Source organism: Kogia breviceps, chromosome 1, assembly GCF_026419965.1.
Source record: "Kogia breviceps isolate mKogBre1 chromosome 1, mKogBre1 haplotype 1, whole genome shotgun sequence".
Taxonomy (NCBI): Eukaryota; Metazoa; Chordata; class Mammalia; order Artiodactyla; family Physeteridae; genus Kogia; species Kogia breviceps.
The window spans coordinates 157731468-157751027 of NC_081310.1; the positions used below are offsets into that span (position 1 = coordinate 157731468).

General features: G+C 43.8%; 2 protein-coding genes across 2 annotated transcripts; both read left to right on the forward strand.

The window, feature by feature from the left end:
* The first annotated feature begins 264 nt into the window (after positions 1–264).
* MAGOH (mago homolog, exon junction complex subunit) lies at positions 265–10241 on the forward strand. The gene is made up of 5 exons (XM_059060120.2): positions 265–449; positions 3248–3306; positions 4513–4623; positions 8775–8857; positions 10001–10241. Exons 1-5 carry the CDS (start codon positions 362–364, stop codon positions 10098–10100), a joined length of 441 nt encoding a protein of 146 aa, XP_058916103.1. The 5' UTR covers positions 265–361; the 3' UTR covers positions 10101–10241.
* A 1497-nt stretch (positions 10242–11738) lies between these two features.
* CZIB (CXXC motif containing zinc binding protein) lies at positions 11739–18017 on the forward strand. Its single transcript, XM_059063816.2, is given in 10 exon segments — positions 11739–11801; positions 11803–11913; positions 11916–12032; positions 12271–12354; positions 13927–13983; positions 14370–14451; positions 14661–14692; positions 15973–16050; positions 16782–16847; positions 17759–18017. Coding segments are annotated over 10 exon segments (753 nt in total). The 5' UTR covers positions 11739–11753; the 3' UTR covers positions 17837–18017.
* The last annotated feature ends 1543 nt before the right edge of the window (positions 18018–19560 follow it).

Genomic DNA, 19560 nt, shown 5'->3' on the forward strand with positions numbered 1-19560 from the left:
CCTGGGGGGACGCAGGATTCCGGGTGTTAAGCCCGAGGTCAGGCAACGCTGCCTCCAGACCCCCGCCCCCCGCCGCAGGGCTCATAAGCCCACGGAGGGCTTCCGGCCTCAAGCCCAAGAGAAGGCAGGTCGACCAGCCTCAGGCCCTTCACGCCTCGGGCTGAGCCGGCAGGGCTGCACAGACCGCACATCCGCATTGTCCCACCTCCGGGTGGACTGGGTAGAGAGGGGTTCTCTCCGCTACAGGCCGTGCCGTTGCCTGACGTCACTTCCGCGCGCCGCCGTAAACGTCAGTGTCGGGCGCATACGGCGGCGGTGAGGTTTGCTATTAAAGTTTGGTCTTGGTTTCCTTTTGCCAGCGATGGAGAGTGACTTCTATCTGCGTTACTATGTGGGTCACAAGGGCAAATTCGGCCACGAATTCCTGGAGTTTGAGTTCCGGCCGGACGGTGAGAGAAGCTCCTCGGGAGCGAGGACTAGGCCTGGGGGCGGGGTAGTGGGGAGGCCGGGGATCTGGAATGTACGAGGAACTGGAGGAGGAAGGAACAGATGGCTGTGAGGCGCTGATTTGGAAGGAACGATCCTATGTCCGCCCCACTGGTTCTTTCTGTATGTGTGCAGGGACTTCTGTTTAGTGACGTTTTTGACCATAATGCTTCATTCAACAAACATTACTTGAGCTTATATCTCGTGCCAGGTTCTGTTCCACATTCTGGGATGCTGGAGTGAACTATGGACAGGTTTCCTGTTTCATGGAACTTGTATCCTCGTGCTGGGAGATCGTACACACACAAAAAAATTCCAGATAGTGATGAGTGGTCAGAAAATAAAATGATGAAATAATTGCTGGTGGGCCGCTTTTAGAAAGGGTGGCCATTGGAGAACTCTGTGAACAGCAGATGTTTGAACTGAGATCTTATTGCCAAGAAGGAGCCAGCCTTGTGAAGCTCAAGAAGAAGAGCATTCTAGGCAGAGGGAGAAACAAGTGTCAAGGCCGTAGGGCAGAGATGAGCTGGGCAGAGATGAGCTAGGTGTGTTTCGGGTGCCCAGTGTGGCTGAATAGTACTGAACTCTGGGGAGAATAGTAGGAGATGATGTCGGATAAGTAATGCAGGGGTCACACCATGTAGTCTTTATAGTTCATGGTAGAGTTTAGATTTTTTTCTAAGTGCAGCAGGCAGAAATTGGAAAGTTTCAAGCAGAGATGTAATCTGTCCTTGAAAAAGTATTGTAACTATTAGGTGCAGAATGGGCAAGAATGGCAACTACTTAATGGGAGACGGTTACAGTTGTTAAGACAAAAAGGATGTTGGTTGGGACTACAGTGACAGTAAAAGTAGAGGGAAGGATTTAGGATACTGTTGGAGGCAGAACCAAAAGGACTTTGCCAATTGATAGGATTTGGGGCGTGGCCAGCATGGTGAAGGAAAAGGAATCAAAGATGACAGAAAACTTCCACTAAATGGGGGCACAAAGATGAACTGACAAGCCCCAATTGTAGAGAAAGTTTTGTTAACAATAGCAAGACAGTGTATTGAGTGTTGTGGTAGAAAGAAACAGAAGATTCTAGGAGCAGAAAGAAGGCACCTAACCTATCCTGAAGGGTCAAAGAAGGATTCCTGTATAAGATGACACGGGGAAGGGGGGTGTGAGTCTTTAGGAATGTGTAGGAGTTGGTTAGGTAGATGAGTCAAGAAGGCATTTTGGACAGCATTAACAGCAAGGAGGCTGAAAACCCGAAAAGTGCATAGGATGTTTCAGGCAGAAATCAAGACAGTTGACCGTGGAACAACAAAGGTTTGAACTGCATGGGTCCCCTTATATGCAAATTTTTTTCGATAGTAAATACTATGGTACTACATGATCCACAGTTGGTTGAATCTCGGGTAAGGAACCGTAGATACCAAGGAACCACAGATACCAAGGAACCACAGATGCAGAGGGCTGGCTGACTTTTAAGTTATACGCGGATTTTCGACTGTGTAGAGGGTGGACGCCCCTAACCCCCACGTTGTTTAAGGGTCAAGTGTAGTTTGATTAACTCCAGCTCTGTGAGAGAGGACTATTATAGGAGTGAGGCTGGAAAGGGGCTCAGCTTAACAGTAAGCCACATTAAGGAATTTGGATTTTATCAAGAAGGCAGTGGGAAGCCATTGTCAGTATCAGAGTGTTAGAGTAACCTAATAAGAGCCATCTGTTACTTATATCACTTTATCCACTGTATGGAGAATGACCTGAAAGAAGAGAGACTTGAGGCAGAGAGACAGTGCAGTGAGGCATCAATTAATTTGGCTCTTTTTAGTGTGCCTTCTATAGGGAAATAATTATCTCCTCTATTTCCTTTTATCGTCTTCATATCCACCATATATACCCAAATTAGCCTGTTAGATGCACATATGCACAAAGGGCCTTGTATACCAAATATGCTCAATAATAAACCCACAGCTTTTCCATCATAGGGATAGATGAGAGTGTTTCACAGTCACATGTTAATATATGTAAAAAGTATTTTACAGTTTTCAGAAGTTTTCACCACTCTTTTGAGCCTTAGAAGGCCCTGTGTGCAGGTGAGTTATCAATTACTCCTATTTTCAGCTGAGGACATTAACCTGCAGAGACATGATTTGCCAGTCACAAAAGAGTCTGTTCTTTTATCACACCTGAGCTGCCTTTTGCAAGAATTGTAATTCATTGTCAGCTGTATTTTTGGCTGGGAGGCTATTTAATAGTGTCGACTAAAAAAACAAAGCACAACCTAAAGATTGAGAATTATGTTTTATTCGGCAGAAATACTGAGGACTTAAGCCTGGGAGACAGGCTCTCAGATAGCTTTGAGGGACTGTTCCGAAGAGGTAAGGGATGAGCCAGGATATATAGGAGTTTGTGCAAAAAAACCCAAACAAACTCCAAAGACAAAAAAAAAACCAGGTAGTCAGAACATCAAAATATTACTATTAACTATTAATTAAAGAAATACCAGACAGCTCAAGTTAAAGAAGTTAGCACTTTTCTTTGTAGAGGAAGATGCTTGGCTCCTTGAGATCATTCCTTTGATATGCACCTTGACTATCTAGGGCCAGTATCCTGTTTCCCCCACCCTGAATCCCCTCAGGGTGCACCCGTGGGGAGGGAGCTGGGAGTGGTGTGGCTGGTGGCTTGATGGCGGCAACATCCTTTGTTTACTGATAAGGCAGCCTTTATTTATATGTTTTTATTATATATTGAATTTGTTTTTTGCCCCTCACAGGGAAATTGAGATATGCCAACAACAGCAATTACAAAAATGATGTCATGATCAGAAAAGAGGTAATGAATCCTCTGAGAGCCATTTAGCCTTTTGTCCTGTTTTTGTTCTTTCTGTGAGTAGTATTGAAAGATAAAGAATAGGGAAGTATAGACATGTCTGTAGATAGCTTCTAAAGTTTTTCTCAAATCTTCTTTTAGTTTATATTTTCTTTAACAATGCTGAATCGGTAACAGGTAATCATTTGAAGTCTTGCAAATCTTGGTTTGAACCCTGAATCTGCTACTTACTAACCTTGTGACCTTGGGCACACTTCTGGTTGAACTTGATAAGTTTCAGTTGCTTCATCTGCAAAAACAGAAAACCTACCCCCCCCCCCCCCCACTAACTTAGTGTCTGATATATTCCCTGGTACCTAGCACTCAATAGAGCTCTTTTAATTTGCATTTGAATGGGGGAAAGGGAGCATGGGAAAGAAGTTAACATCATTGAATCATGTTAGATGCCAGCCATGACACTACGTAATACATCTGTGATCTTATTTCAACCCCTATTGTAAGCCTCTGTGATGGGTGGTATTATATACCCTTTACAGATAAGACAGTGAAGGCCCAGATATTAATTATGGGGCTTGTACAAAGTTAGCCCTCCTAGTAAGAGATTGAGCAGGAATTCAGACCTATGCCTGCCTTTGTCAAGTCCATGTGCTCCATTTTGGCATGATTTCTACCACACCATTAAGGTTTCATCAAAGTTTTTCTTTCCTTTTAACCACTTTGTTACATTTGAAAATGTCTTAACAGTCAGTATATTCTCATGCTATTGTATTTAATTAGCAATCAGCATTATGCTTACCCATACATGTCAGCATCCTCACAATTTTTTTTTAACGTGGACTAATATGTAAAATGTAAAAGACATATCTCTGCTCTTCAGAAGCATGTCATTTAGTTAAAATTAACCAGAGTTACTCACAGATCTTTTGTTTGGGGCTCAAGTGTGAGTTTAGTAGGTAGGCAAGGAGTAGGTCCATGTGAACAGGATATACCAAGAAATAGAAACAACTAGTTGGGGGACTGAGGTGTAGTCATTGGGCACTTCTGACCCTGCCGTCCTCTTGGCATGCTGAGGTCAAGCCGGAATGTCTTCCCACTTACAGAGGTGCCAGAAATAAGTTTTCATGAGTAGTCTTTTATTTTTCATCACTATCTGAGTCAGAATGCTGCTTAGCGGTACAATTTAAATTCTGTTTTTTAACTTGCTTTCAGGCTTATGTACATAGAAGTGTGATGGAGGAACTGAAGAGAATAATTGATGACAGTGAAATTACCAAAGAGGATGATGCTCTGTGGCCTCCTCCTGACCGAGTGGGCCGGCAGGTGGGTGTTTTAGCAACTATCCACGGTGCAAAAATCTTACAAATGAGATGAGGTTTACTGCTCTGCATATGACACTGAATATACTCATGTATGTATGTGCGATATGGAGCCCTACACAGAGCAGATTACCAGCACTGTGGTCTAAGGAAGCACTCATCCCACACAGAGGATCGGGGAGAGCAAGTGGTGCTGCTCACCACCTAGAGCCCAGCCCTGAATTTCCTCTTGTGATCCCTCCCTTGCTTCTCACAGTATCTGCTGCCCATATTACTTACTGAGTAACAACTATGGACAAAACGTTGTGAGGATACAAAGATAAATAAAACATAGTTATTTCAACAATCTAATGGAAAATGATGCAAGCAACTAAGTATATTTGTTTACATTCATGGCTTAGATATTTATTCTGAAAACATTGTGGCAATTAAAAAATAAAAGCCACTGTCATATTTGACTGAATTAATAGGAAAGGTTCTTCTTTCCACTTTAATGCTGCTTTCCTAATCCAGACTTCTAATTGATTTCATTGTTTCTTCTTTTGTCCTGTACAGCCCATTTTTTTTCCTTCCTGAAGCCAGAGTAATCTTTTAAAATGTAAATTTGTTTATTCCACTAATTTTAAACTCTCCAGTGGCTTCCCACTGTATTTAAAATAAAGTCCAAACTCCCACCTTACCTTCTACTTTTCTCAACATCTCTCACTGTGTTCAGACCTCACCGGTCTCATTTCTGTTACTCAGATACACCTAGGTGGTTCTTAGTTTAGGACCTTTGCATTTCCTACATGCTGCCCGGAACATTCTATCCAAGACTGTCTTTATTATTGAGGTCTTCACATGTCACTTCCTCAGTGATGTCTTGCCTGTCCATCCAATCTAAAATGCCTTTCCCCACCACTTAAAAAAAAAAATCTGGTTTTTGTCTTCATAGCATTTATCATTGTCTGAAATTGCCTTGTTTGATTTTCCTTATGCATCCCTCTTCATCCTCCACTGCCACAGACATACACATACACCTGCAAACTCCTTCAGTACAAGGACTTTACCTATTTTTTTTCACTGCTATATCTCTAGTGACTGAAATAGTGCCAGTGTATAGTAAAAGCTCAATAATAATTATATTTATTAAATTAATATGAAAACTCGTATAAGCATATTCTAATTAACCTCAGAATGATGGACCAACTCTTGAGGATGAATGAAAAAAATCTCATCCTCAGTACTTAAGTTAACTTTTTAATTAACGTTCATAAGATCTTAGTAATACTATATATACGTATTTTGCTTTAGGATTGATAAAATTTTCAGCTCCATTAGCTCATTCAACATTCACAATAGTCCTGTGAAGTGGGCAAGGCATACTCCTATATACCAGCAACAACCTACTGGATAGTGTAATTAAAAACAAAATCCCATTCATAACAGGAACAAAAGCTATACAGAACTTGGGGGTGAACTTAACAAGATATATAAAACTTACGGGAAAGGGCTTTATAGAAGGACATAAAAATATGTATCATTTTTATGGATGGGAAGACTCAATATTATATCGATTTTCACCAAAATAATTTATAAATTCATTCCAATTCAGATAAAAATCACAACAGGATTTTTCCTAAAACGTGATGGAGCCTCAAATTCATGGAAGGTCAAAGGGGCAAGAGTAGCCAAGATAATTTTGAAGATTTCTTATAAAACTATAGTCATTTGTATGGTGACATTGCCTCAGGAATTGACCACTAAACCAATGGGACAGAATAGAGAACCCAGAAACATTAACCCATGAATATATGGGAACTTGGAACAGTATATGACAGAGGTGGCCTTTCAAATTAGTAGAAAAAGGATGGACTGTTTAACAAAGTATACCAAGTTGATTGGCAATATGTTTAGAGTATTTTTTAATTAGACGATTTACAGAAATAAAGCTAAATTTTAAAACATAAAAGAAAATATAGACTGTCTTATTTCCAGGTAGAGAAGTTTTTTAAACTCCTCAAGGGAAAAGTTTAGTAATTTTGACTTCTTTAAATTTAAAACTTCTTTTTATCTAAAGATATCAAGATAAAATAGATAAGCCACAGGTTAGAGGAAGGTATTTGCAAAACATAACTGGCAAAGCATTTCTATCCAGAATATATAAAGAACTACAAATTAATAATAAAAAGGTAAACTAGTGGCAGAATGTGTAAAGGTTATGAATAGACAATTACAGAACTGGAAAAACAAGTGGGCAGTAAATTTATGAAAACATTTACAGTTTTATTTGAAAAGTGAAAATGAGGACAACAGTGAAATACCATGTCAGACCTATTAGAACAGTCAAAAAAAAAAAAAAACCACCAAGTTTTAAAAAGGATATGAGAAAGAAAAGGGGGATTCATATATACTGGTGGAAACAACATTGGTACAACCATTTAAGGAACGATTTGTTAGTGTCTAGCAGAGCTGAAAATATGTTTACCTTCTAGGGATTTCCTAGAGAGATTTTCACATATATACACAAGATGCATAGAAGGATATCCTTGCCACATTGTTTATAGAAACAAAAATTGGGAACTTAAGTCTCCTTCGATAGGGAAATGAATATTCTAAAGCATTTAAAACTAATGGAGTTGATCTACCTACAAAAACTTTGTTGAAAACAAAAAACAAAATAAATGAACAAGCCAAACAAAACCACACAGATACAGAAATCAGAGTAGTGGTTACCAGAGAGAAGGGGCTGGGGGAGGTGGGGAGGGGGTGTTGAAAAATGGGTAAAGGGGATCAACTGTATGGTGACAGATGGAAACTAAGTTTTGGGTGGTGGGCACACTGTAGTATTTACAGAAGTAGAAATATAATATTGTACACATGAAACTTTTAAACCAATTTTAACCCAATATGGGAATTCCCTGGTGGTCCAGTGGTTAGGACTCGTTGCTTTCACTGCCGTGGGCCCAGGTTCAATCCCTGGTCAGAGAACTAAGATCCCACAAGCTGCATGGTGTGGCCAAAAACAACAACAGCAACAAAAAACCAATGTTAACTCAATAAAAAACAAATTTAAAAAAAAAAACCCTTGTTGAATGAAAAAAGCAAAAAGATACATATAGTACGATCATTTATGTGAAATTTTAAAAATATACTACCTAATATAAAATCATGAGTGGCAAGAATACACCCCAACTTCTGGGGAGGCAGGAAGGAGAACAGAGTGGGAGGTGGGTAATATTTCTTAAAAAAGAAATCTGACACAAATATGATAAAATATTAACATTTTAAAATCTGAGTGTTAAGAAGTAGAGCTCAATAGGTTGTAAGTTTGGGACTTCCCTGATGGTCCAGTGGTAAAGAATCCTCCTCCCAGTGCAGGGGATGCGGGTTCTATCACTGGTCGGGGGAACTAAGATCCCACATGCCGCGGGGCAGCTAAAGCCACTATTAGAGAGAAGCCGCGTGCCTCAACGAAGGAAGAGCTCGAGCGATGCAGCAACAGATCCTGCATGCCTCAGTGAAGATCCTACATGCCGCAACTAAGACCCAATGCAGCCCAAAAAAAAGAGAAAATAAACAAATAAATAAATAATAAATATTAAAAAAATAGATTGTAAGTTCCACAAGGGCAGAGATGTTTGTTTGGTTTTGCTGATCTGTCCCATAGGCGCCCCCTCCAATTCCCCACCCAATAGATTTTTTTTTTTTAAGATTATAGTACTTGTTTCACTCTTTAGAAATTCAGACCCAAGGGCATACAGCTAGTAAGTGACAAAGCTGGGATCTGCTCAGGGTCTGGAATTCTTTTCCTTGTCCCATGTTGCCCAGAAAAGTTAGATTCTTGATATTCATAAAACAGATTTATACACGTTACTTCACATCGTTAACAATGAAAACTATACAAAGCATGATGTAAATTCTTCTAAATGGTGGAGCCTCACACACACAACTTCCTCTAAGAGTATAAGCTACTCAAGGGCTAAACCAGTATTTATCTTATACCAATTATTTATCTCTTTGTTTCCAGTGCCCAGTACAGTTTAGGGCTCAGACTGAACTGGTCTTGGTAATGTGGCCAACTGTATTAGAGTTTGTGTGATTTGGCAGATGATGAACCCTTCTCCTTTGTGACTGATGAAAAATCCAATTCAGCTTGACATTTCATGTTTCTAGGAGCTTGAAATTGTCATTGGAGATGAACATATTTCTTTCACAACATCAAAAATTGGTTCCCTTATTGATGTCAATCAATCCAAGTAAGTATCCATGATCCTTATATCCAGATGTGTCTGTTTTAGAGCAGGCTGATACGAAACCCTTAACCAAATTGGGACCATTATGGTAAGATCTGGTACAAATGTAAGACAGAATTGGTCAGCTTTGTCCCCCTCAATAGAGAGACTCCAAATTATATATTTTCAAGGGCTTGCTCCTTTTGCTTTTGGTGTTTTAGTCAATCATTACTAATAAGAGCTTCTCAGTGACACACACACACAGAGTAATGCCATAAGAGCAGCCAAAGTGGGTAAGAATCTGGCCAGAACAGAAATGAAACATGAAAAAGCAAGTGCTGGAAATAAACTGTAGAATCAGTGAGTCTGAACACCTTCCTCAGTGTTGGCTATTCAGATAGCACATCTTAAAGCCTGACTTTAGTGAAACTTGAAATTATTCAGAATATAAATTTAAAAATTCATTTTGTCAGTAGGGTAAATTATAAAGTTGAGACATGAATCTACATGCCACAAAGAATCCTTAGAATCTGGCCACCTCTTTGGCTCTTGTGCTTTGAGGATTTGGGGTTAGATATGGCTCACTTTTAGTACATGTTAGGCATAACTGTCTTCCTGTGAACAGTCTTGTTCTTACCCAGTTATGCTGTAGTAATCTTCAGCCTCTTGGTCCTGCTTAGTACTACTTCTTAAAAAATAAGTTTTCCTAATTCTGAAAGTAATACATGCTCATTGTTGAAAATATAGGAAATACAGAAGAGTAGAAAGGTGAAAATAGCCCGTAAACTTATCAGTTAGATAACCATTAATCTTAAAGTATTTCTTGTCTTTTTCCTGTGCTTTAAAAAATATATATAGTCTTTTAAAGCACAAAAAATGTAATTGAGATCAACAGTCTGTTACTTTAATCATGATTTTTTCCCACTTAATATAAGCATTTCCTCATTAAGAAAAACCTTAACATTTTAAATTACCTCATAATATTACATTTTAATATATAGCATATAGGCTTTTTCTTTTTGGACACTGGGTTGTTTTCAAAGTTTTAATTCTGTAAGTACCTCTATGAGGAATATCCTGGTACATAAATAATGTGGGTTAGTAAATGGTATTTTTTTTGCTGAGTTTTCTCAGCTTTTTAAACATTTTTTTCTTCTTGCATTTTAGGGATCCAGAAGGCTTACGAGTATTTTATTATCTTGTCCAGGACCTGAAGTGTTTGGTCTTCAGTCTTATTGGATTACACTTCAAGATTAAGCCAATCTAGATTGAATATTGGTGTGGACACAAGGGGGGTGGGAGTGCTGCTTTTAATTACCATTATCAAGACATTTTTGTGTATATCAGGGCAGTATTTTTTTTATAAACTATAAATGATTGTCTTTAATAAATACGTAACAAAATGCAATTTTTATTATTTTATAAAGACCTGAACATGTGCACTCTTCTCAATTACTTTTTAACACTAACATCCTATGTGAAGTATTGCAAAAAATCAAATCAACTCTATACACATACCTACCAGTTTACAGGAAGTAAAAGAATAGAGAAACATGCTAAAAAATACAGTGGAAATCCAATCAATATCCTTGTCCTGGGAAACTCCAGGACAAGGGATCTGATTTCTTCAAAAAATAAGCTGTAAACATAAAATAAATGGAGATGGAGTGAGAACCTGTATATTAAAGGAGATTTGAGAGACAATCAGTACAACATTTGAACCCTATATGGATCATGATTCAGGAAATGTAAAATTGACATCATTAAGGAAATTTGAACACGATATTTGGTATTAATGAAGTATTGTTAATTTTTTAGATGTGAAATAGTATTGTGGTTGGTATTTTGGGTTTTTTTTCATCCAGCTTTATAACTGAGGTTGGGGTTTTTAAAGTCACCTTTATAGCTGTATCTGAAGCTACTTCAGTATGGGGGTAAATGTTTGGTTTAATACATTATAAAGGATAAAATGCCTGGTCTCAGAAATTTTTTCCAATAATTCATTTTAAAATCAGAATACCAGCGGCCATTAAGAAGCAACCTAGTTGTTGTAGATAGTGTGAGATTTGTTCAGCAGGTAAATCTGTAGGAACTTTTTCTTGCTGCTAAATTGCATGGCTTCCTTAATGAGGCAAATTGCTGACTGAACAGACAGTGGGCGCTGAAAGGAAATAGGTCTTGATAAATCTCATTTGACTGAGGGGAGGTGATTAGGCTGAGCTCAACGTCCCTCAAGACAGGCCAACTTGGGACAGGTCCCAAGTCTGGTGACTCCTAGGCAAGTGTTCCTCCACAACACACACACACTCTAGTTTGCCTCCTTCAAAGATTACAGGGCAGCAAGTTAGGTGCAGATCTGGGACCTGGGATGTCAGGCTTCCTGGCTATAGTGCACCCTCTGCTACAGAAGGGTATCTGGCAATCAGGTAATTTCGTGGCAAAGTAGACATCCGAAAGAGTCACTCCAAATTTTAAAGAAACTAGACCTCAGGAAGCTGTAAAAGCCTCAAACAGGCTGTTCCTTATAATGCTCACAGCTTCTGTATGGTCTCAGCTGTGCCCTGCACAAGAACAGGTTCAGTAAATGTATGATAGAAAATAAACCAGGAACTCAGAGAAGAGCCAGCTGAAAGGGAGTGTCCAGTCTTGGCGACCACAATGAGAAGGACATGTACACGAGCCAACCCTCTGCAAGGTCCCCTGGGGGAAGGAGGAAGGAGATGAAAAGGGTCGCATCTCTCAAATCTACGAAGCCGGCCCTGGGCTGGGTGAACGGACGTGATCTAAGAAGCCTCCAAGGGCAGGCAGGGACCAAGCGCGAGGTTGGGGGAGGAAAGGCGGAGTCTGAAGAGCAGGAAGCGGACCCCGCAGAGGTTTCGGCAGGACTGTCTTTGTCTGCTGCGGTATCCCTCAGACTAGCATGGCGTTCAGGAAATATCTGGAATTACCGATTGCTGGAGGCAGCCTTCCGCGGGTCTGAGCACCGGCTAGTTGCGGACTCAGCCTACCTCCACAGGATCACTTTGCCTAGGAGAAAAAGCCAGGTGTGCGGCTGTAGCCGCGGCGCGCTAAGACCCGCCCCGCGCCTCCGCGCCCCGCCCAGAGCCGCAGGGAGGGTACGCAAGCGGCGCCCGCCGTTTACGACGGGCCGGAAAGCAGTGGCCGCAGCCAACGCCGGCTGAGCCGAGTCGCTATGGGGGTAAGCGGAGGCGAGCCGCTGCCTGGGCAGAGGCCGGGGGGTGACGAGAACCTGGGAGGCAGGAGCTCGCGCCAGGAGGGAGGGAGGGGAGTGGGCTCGCGCTGAGAAGGAGCGGAAAGGCACAGCTCATGCCGGGAGGGGAGGAGAGGGGCGGGGCCGGGCAGGGGCTAGGCGCGGAGCTGCCAGGGCGCTGTTGATGCCGTCTCCCTGGCGCTCCTCCTCCTGCTGCTCCTCTCAGAAAATCGCACTGCAGCTCAAAGCCACCCTGGAGAATGTCACCAACCTCCGGCCCATGGGCGAGGACTTCCGGTGGTACCTGAAGGTAAGGCTCTGGGGAGGGCGCCAGGGCCGGGGCCGCATAAAGGTTTCCCACCCTGATCTCAGTGGTGAACAGGAGCTTTCTCTCCGGCTATATGAGAAATGCTTATTAAATGTTCTCTTTTCTTCTGGGTAGAATTTTATGTTTGCTTTTTTAAGTTTATTGGTCAGTTCTTTTTAAATTTATTTATTTATTTATTTATTGGCTGCGTTGGGTCTTCCTTGCGGTGCGCAGGCTTCTCATTGCGGTGGCTTCTCTTGTTGCAGAGCACGGGCTCTAGGCGTGTGGGCTCAGTAGCTGTGGCTCGCGGGCTCTAGAGCGCAGGCTCAGTAGTTGTGGCGCACGGGCTTAGTTGCTCCGTGGCGTGTGGGATCTTTCCGGACCAGGGCTCGAACCCGTGTCCTCTGCATTGGCAGGAGGATTCTTAACCACTGCGCCACCAGGGAAGCCCTACTGGTTAATTTGTGTGTGTGTGTGTGTGTGTGTGTGTGCGTGTGTGTGTGTGCCACCAGGGAAGCCCTACTGGTTAGTGTGTGTGTGTGGGGGGGGGTACGCGGGCCTCTCACTGTTGTGGCCTCTCCCGTTGCGGATCCGGACGCGCAGGCTCAGCGGCCATGGCTCACGGGCCCAGCCGCTCCGCGGCATGTGGGATCTTCCCGGACCGGGGCACGAACCCGTGTCCCGCGCATCGGCAGGCGGGCTCTCAACCACTGCGCCACCAGGGAAGCCCTGGTTAATTCTTAATTGGCAGTGCCTTGAAATATCTTTTGTAATTTTTTCCTCCGTAACATATTTCATGCTATGTAAACAAACACTAAACGAAAGGCTACTTGAAGGGATCTTGTGATTATTTAGTAAGAATAATTTCACCTTCTCTTTTGTTGATTAGGTTTTATTTACTGTGAAATCGTTTAATTTTGTGCATGGCTCCATTCTTAATTCCCCATCCTGTGTTGGTAAATCTGGTTCTCTAGTGGGATGGTCTACAGAGGTCCTTTTCTTAACTGAGCAGTTTGAGGCCCTTTACTCTCCCAGATCCTGGAGCTTCTGATCTGTTTTCCTTTTAGTCTAAACCCCAGAATCCTTCAGTACCTGGCAAAAGCCCTCTTTCAGGAAGCGCCCACCTTTATTTCCAAGTATTTTGAAGCCCGAGTGCCAGGGCTTATTTGAGGAGTTGATGTTTCCTGGCTTCAAAAAGCAGAGTCTAGAGAAGGAGACAAAGGAGGAGTAGCAACAGAATGATAAAGACTTTTACCAGGAACCTACAGGGCCTGTAAGGACACACAGGAAGCTCCTAACTCAACGGAGGTGTGTGGGGACTTTGAAGCCATTTCTGTACTACTTGAGCCTTGAATCCCTAGCCAGACTGTTAGAGGAGGATGAGCAAGACAACATGAGAAACACTTTGCCCAGAGAGAAGTCTGGTTATGTCCTTAGTGGGGCTGGTCATAAGGATGAGGTAAGATTGCTGACAAGATGATGAGCCTGCCCACCTCACACTGTTCTTACCCTTCCCTCAGCATCTGCCCAACTGAGCCAACTTCTTTACTAATACTCTTTTTCCCCCTCCCCAAGATGAAATGTGGCAACTGTGGTGAGATTTCAGAGAAGTGGCAGTACATTCGGCTGATGGTAACTGCTCCCCCCACCACTATACCCATATACAGACACACATAGGCCTCTGGGCAGGGATATGTGGCCCTCACCTCCCCGGTCTTTGGACCCCACTTTTTGTGGTTTGGGAGGGCAGGCAGAGTGTGATCAACTGGGAACAATGGGCTTTGGGATGTGAGGCAGAGTTCAAAATCAAGGGGAAGTCCTTTCCTCACTCTCAAGAAGCCTTCCCAGGATTCTTGTCCTAGCAAGTTGCTCACCCTGTCTGGGTCTTGGTAGATCTAGATGGTGTGTATTTAAATATTGTTATAATATTAATTGATAATAAGTGGTAGGACTGGGTCTCCTGGGGACCCTTACATCTGACTGATAAGTGACTAGAGGTTCTGTTTACTGCTTGCCAGGACAACGTGGCACTGAAAGGAGGCCGTGGCAGTGCCTCCATGGTCCAGAAGTGCAAGCTGTGTTCAAGGGAAAACTCCATTGGTAGGTAGGCCATGGATATTGACCTCTGCCAGGCTGGCCCACGGCTTTGTGGTACCAGACCGAAAGCATGCTCATGTTACCTGTGGGTGGACCCAGGCCTGAGGTATCCAAGCTAATGCCGTAGACTCTTGCCCAGAGCCACATCTGGGTACCTGGGTGGGGCCGGGATATGAACTCAAATCGACTTTGTCTTCTCTTTTACATTTCAGAGATTTTGAGCAGCACCATCAAACCTTACAATGTAAGTTTCCTGCTGCAGTGGCAGGCATGGTGGGATTAGATCCAAGCCGGGAACTAGGGAGCCTGGGTTCTAGTTACATCTGCCCCAGAGTGGCCCACCATGGAACTGATTGACTTCATGTGCTTACTTGTTCATTCATTCACTCAGTCATTCATTCACTGTCAATCAGTCAATCATTTATTCACCTTACCCTGACTGAGTTGCTCGGTAGGAAAGACTCATAACTAGGCTATTGTACTGCCTTCTTATAAGTGTTGGGCTGTGGGAGCTTAGGGGACCTCTGACCCAACCTGGCCACTCAGTTTCCATCACTGGGAACACTTGCCTTGTCTACATCTTGGAGGGCTAGTGAGCCTTCTCTGAATCCATGGATGAGACAGTGCATCCATCCTTGATATTTGATTTTATTAGGAATTTATACGTTACTGCATTAACAGATTAGTCCAAAGGTGAGGGAGGGAGTGTATGCTTTGGGTCTGTGTCTTCATCCATTCCTTGTTTGGTATTTTTGAAAAATGTCTGATTTATGCTAAATTCTCAGCTTTGTCCTGAAGTTAAAGGGAAAAGTCACATAAGGACTTGCACTCAAGTAAATCATAATCTAGTAGAAGAGACAGACCAGCAAACAAAAACCAATCCAGGGCCAGGCACATGGTTGGTGTGCAGGAAGCATTTCTACAGTAAATGACAGAATGAGAATGAATGTGTGGGTGTGTCCTTGGGGTCTGTGGGCCCAGGGGTCAGGGAGGCATGAATTTCCTGGCTGTACCACCCCCCTCAGTATGCCTCCTCCACATGCATATCCCACTTCAAGGGCTTTAAGTCAGCCCCTGCCTTGACAGCATGGCGGGTGGTTAGCAAAAGGCCACAGTGAAGTGTACTGGGGCCTTTCGGATGACCTGGAAACCTTATAGCTTAACATTCTTCATAGTTTTTATTTTGATAATTTTATCTACCATTCATTGAGCATAGTGTCGAGTCCTATACTGGGCAATTTACACCTAGTTCAGGTTCTCACAATAAACCTGTAGTGGTTTCCTCAGCTCCAGGTGACAGTCTTAGGCCCAGAGGAGAAGAGAAGCAGAACTGTGTCTGAGCTCACATCCAGGCACCCTGACCCCAGAGTCCACATCCAAGAAGGTCTCGTGGCAAGCAGGTCAAGGCAGCCTTCTTCCAGAACAGGATGAGTTGCCCCCGAGTCCCATTCTGGGCTCTCAGGGGCTGTGGAGTCATCCTGAGGGCACAGTTGGACCTACCTCCTCAACACACTTCCTTTCTAGGCCGAAGACAACGAGAAGTTCAAGACGATAGTGGAGTTTGAGTGCCGAGGACTTGAACCAGTCGATTTCCAGCCCCAGGTGCATGTCTTCCTGGGGAACCTGTATCTTTGGGGAGGGCGTATAGGAAGTGACAGCAGAACTGTGCTTCCTACAGAGACCGTGGACTAGGAATTCTCATTTCTAAGAGTAACAGTTATTATTTATTAAGCATCTAATATATGTTGGGCACCAGGCTTGTCACTTTTAATGTTACCTCACTTAACCCTCACAGTAACCCTGTGAAGTTATACATCCTATTTTTCAGATGAGAAAAGAACTTCAGAGATTTTGCCACTTGCCCAGGGTGATGCAGTTAGTAAGCAATGGAGCTGTGATTTGAACCCACTTCTATCCGATTCCAGAGCCAGTGCTCAGGCCACTTTATTTGTGAAGCATTTTCACCTCACAACCCTGTGAGGTAGGCAGAAGAGAGAGTATTGTCATCCCCGTTTCATAAGTAAGAAAACTGAGGTCCAGAGAGGGAAGTGACATGCCCAGGGTGTTTCAGAAAATCAAGGGTGATGGAAGGGTTTACCCCACACCTCCTGCCTTCTGGGCCAGGGCTCTAATTTGGAGAAACCACTCTAGTTCCAGGGCAGCTGCCAGGGTATGGAAGCTCAGTAGTTATTCCAGAACAGTAGCCCACACTGTATTTCTGTCTTCCCATGCCAGAGGTGTTGTGAGAAAGGCCTGTTCCCTGACCAGGACCCACAGGCCAGACCAGTGCCTCCTTTCCCCCAGATTAACTGCTGCCTTCCTGTCACCTGCAGGCCGGGTTTGCTGCTGAGGGTGTGGAATCCGGGACAGTCTTCAGTGACATTAATCTGCAGGAAAAGGTACGGGACTTGGGGGCCTTGCGGGGAGCTCTAGGGCACCTGGTGGAAATAACCCTTTTGGTGAACAAGGCTCTTCAGTGGGAAGGTGACTCCACACTTTTCGTGCTTTTTGTTGGTGATTTTGGTGTTTACGACAGCCCCACGCGTAGTGCTGAAGCGCTGCCTAGTGTTCACACGCAGGAAAGCTGGGTGTGCCTTACAGACACAATACGTGTTAGACAAGCTTGTTCAGCTGTGAGATACACCACTGTTGGCTGTGAGTTCAGTATTAGTGAATCAGCTATATATATATATATATGTATATTATATATATATGTTAAATAAGGTGTTTTTAAACAGAATCATATGCTCCCAGGAACCTAACCCTAACCCTGTATTTCCCCTGGGAGCAGTGATTCAGTATTCACTAATACAGTGTTTGTGGGGACTTTGTAGAACATAACTACTGTGAATACCAAGAATCAACTGGACATGTTACTGCCTTGCAGATAAGGAAGGCTTATGGTCAGGCCTCAGAGGAAGGAAGGACAAAAACGTTCAGTTTGCATAACACCTAATAACAGTAACTGGATTTACTGAGCTCTCATATGTGCCTGGCCCTAGGCTAAATACTTTTACATGTGTTAACTCTTGATTCTTTCAACATTCAGTGTAAAATCTACTGCTGTCCTCTTTTTTTTTTTTTTTAATAGAGGACAGAACCAAGGCTCAGAGAAGTTAGTGACTTGCCCAAAATCACAAAGCTAGAAGAGTAGGAATTCAGGCCTGAGCAGTCTGGCTCTGTTCTGGGTCTGACATGTTCCTGAAGATCTGAGCCAGAGCCTGAGCTGGGCCTTTTGAGTCCTAGTCCTCCACTCCCCATGCTGTCCCAGGCTGCCTCGTGAGGCTAACACTGCCATTTTTTCCCACAGGACTGGACTGACTATGACGAAAAGGCTCAGGAGTCTGTGGGAATCTACGAGGTCACCCACCAGTTTGTGAAGCCCTGAACCCTCTTCCTGCACACTTGCCTCTAAGAACTGAAAAGGGACAACGTGTCCCAAGCAGCACAGTGCAGAGGCTGGTCCCCTCACGTCTTGTCTCCTAGCAGCTGTCCAGGCCCTCACAGCCTGCGTGCTGGGCTGTCACAGCTTCCGGAGCCCCACCAATAAAGCCCCTGTTTGTGCTACACTGGTGGATGAAAAACCACTGTCCTCCCTCCACTCCCCTTCATGTTGGAGGGCTTTGATGGCTTCTTGGCACCTTCCCACAGTACAGAATCTTAGCCTGATCCAATTTGCAAAATAGGAACACAGAGCTCCTAAGAGCTCTCAAGCTCTTGGGGAGAGCACAGGCCACCCCAGGGGACGAGAGGTGTCAAACTCATTGGTACAGAGGGCAGCAGAGCCTGCGGAATGATGTCATGAGCCAAAATGTCACACTGACCACCTTGGCTCTTGGGTAAACCCAGGCAACTCTGTTCACTGGTGTCACTGCATATTCCAGGGCCAGAGGGACTTTGGAGGTCAGCATTTCCATCCTGGCATGAATCTTCTCTCTCCAGTTCCTGACAGATGGTCATCAGGTCTTTGCTCACTTGCTGTGATGGGGCAATCCCTCCCACCAAGGGAATCCCTATGAAAGTTCTTCCTTATGCTGAGTCAGCCTCTGTGCTTCCTTTAGCTCCTCCTGATGGTACTGGTTTGTCCCATTTGTGGTCACACTTCTGTGTTCTTCTGCCCCTGGACAGCCCTGTGGAGGTGTGAAGACAACAGTCCCGGCCTCTGTGTCCCGTGGGCCTGGTTCCCTGGGTCTAAAGATCCTCTTATAGTGGACAGAGTTGTTCAGTGCACAGTTAAGTCATGAGGGCAAGCTCACGTCTTCATACCGGTGACTCCACCATTCGGAAAACCTGTCGCGAGAGACCTTAACTCCTCTCCAGTGTTCTGCTGGAGCCTGGAATTCTTTGGAAGAATTACTACCTTCATTTTCTGAGTGGCCCTCTGGGAAAGGGTCTGCCCACTCCAACGCTGGTTGTGGAGCTCTAGGAAGGGGACCTCAGAGGCAGGTAAAGCCATGGCCAAGGGTGGGGAAGAGATGCCTGCCCTGTCCCCTCTCCAGTCTGGCAGCTGTCACGTGTCCTCTAGGTCCCCCGTGTTCCTGGCCCCTGGGCCTGTGCTCTCTGCACCTGACAGAGCAGGGCTTCTTTGGCCTCCCTCGGCCAGCAGCTCCACCAGCCCCCACGGACTAGAACGGTCCATTGCCTGGCCTGAAAGCAAACAAGGGAGCGTCAGGCTGGATAAACAGGCTTTCTGGGTTTTAGTGTCTGTACTAGCCAGTATGCGTTACAAAGGCAAGCACTAAAAGGATCTCAAGGTTTTCTTTATATTGTAAATTATTTTCTCATCTTGTAGGGAGTAGAGGAACCCAAATAATCAGTAACAGATGGAAAATAGATTATGTCAGTAGATGCAGAAAAGTTATTTGGTAAAATTCAGCAACAAACCATAGAAACGCTTAGCAAACTAGGAACAGAAAGGAACTACCCTTACCTCACAAAGGATATCTACAGGAAACCCGGAGCAAATGAAATGTTTGAAGTATTCCATTCACGATTGGGGTGAGATGAGGATATCCTGGATCACTCTATTCATCATTGTCCCTACACCGCCCCTGCTGCAGCACTTAGACTGAAAAGAAAGTAAGGTACAAGGACTAAAAAGAAATAACTCAC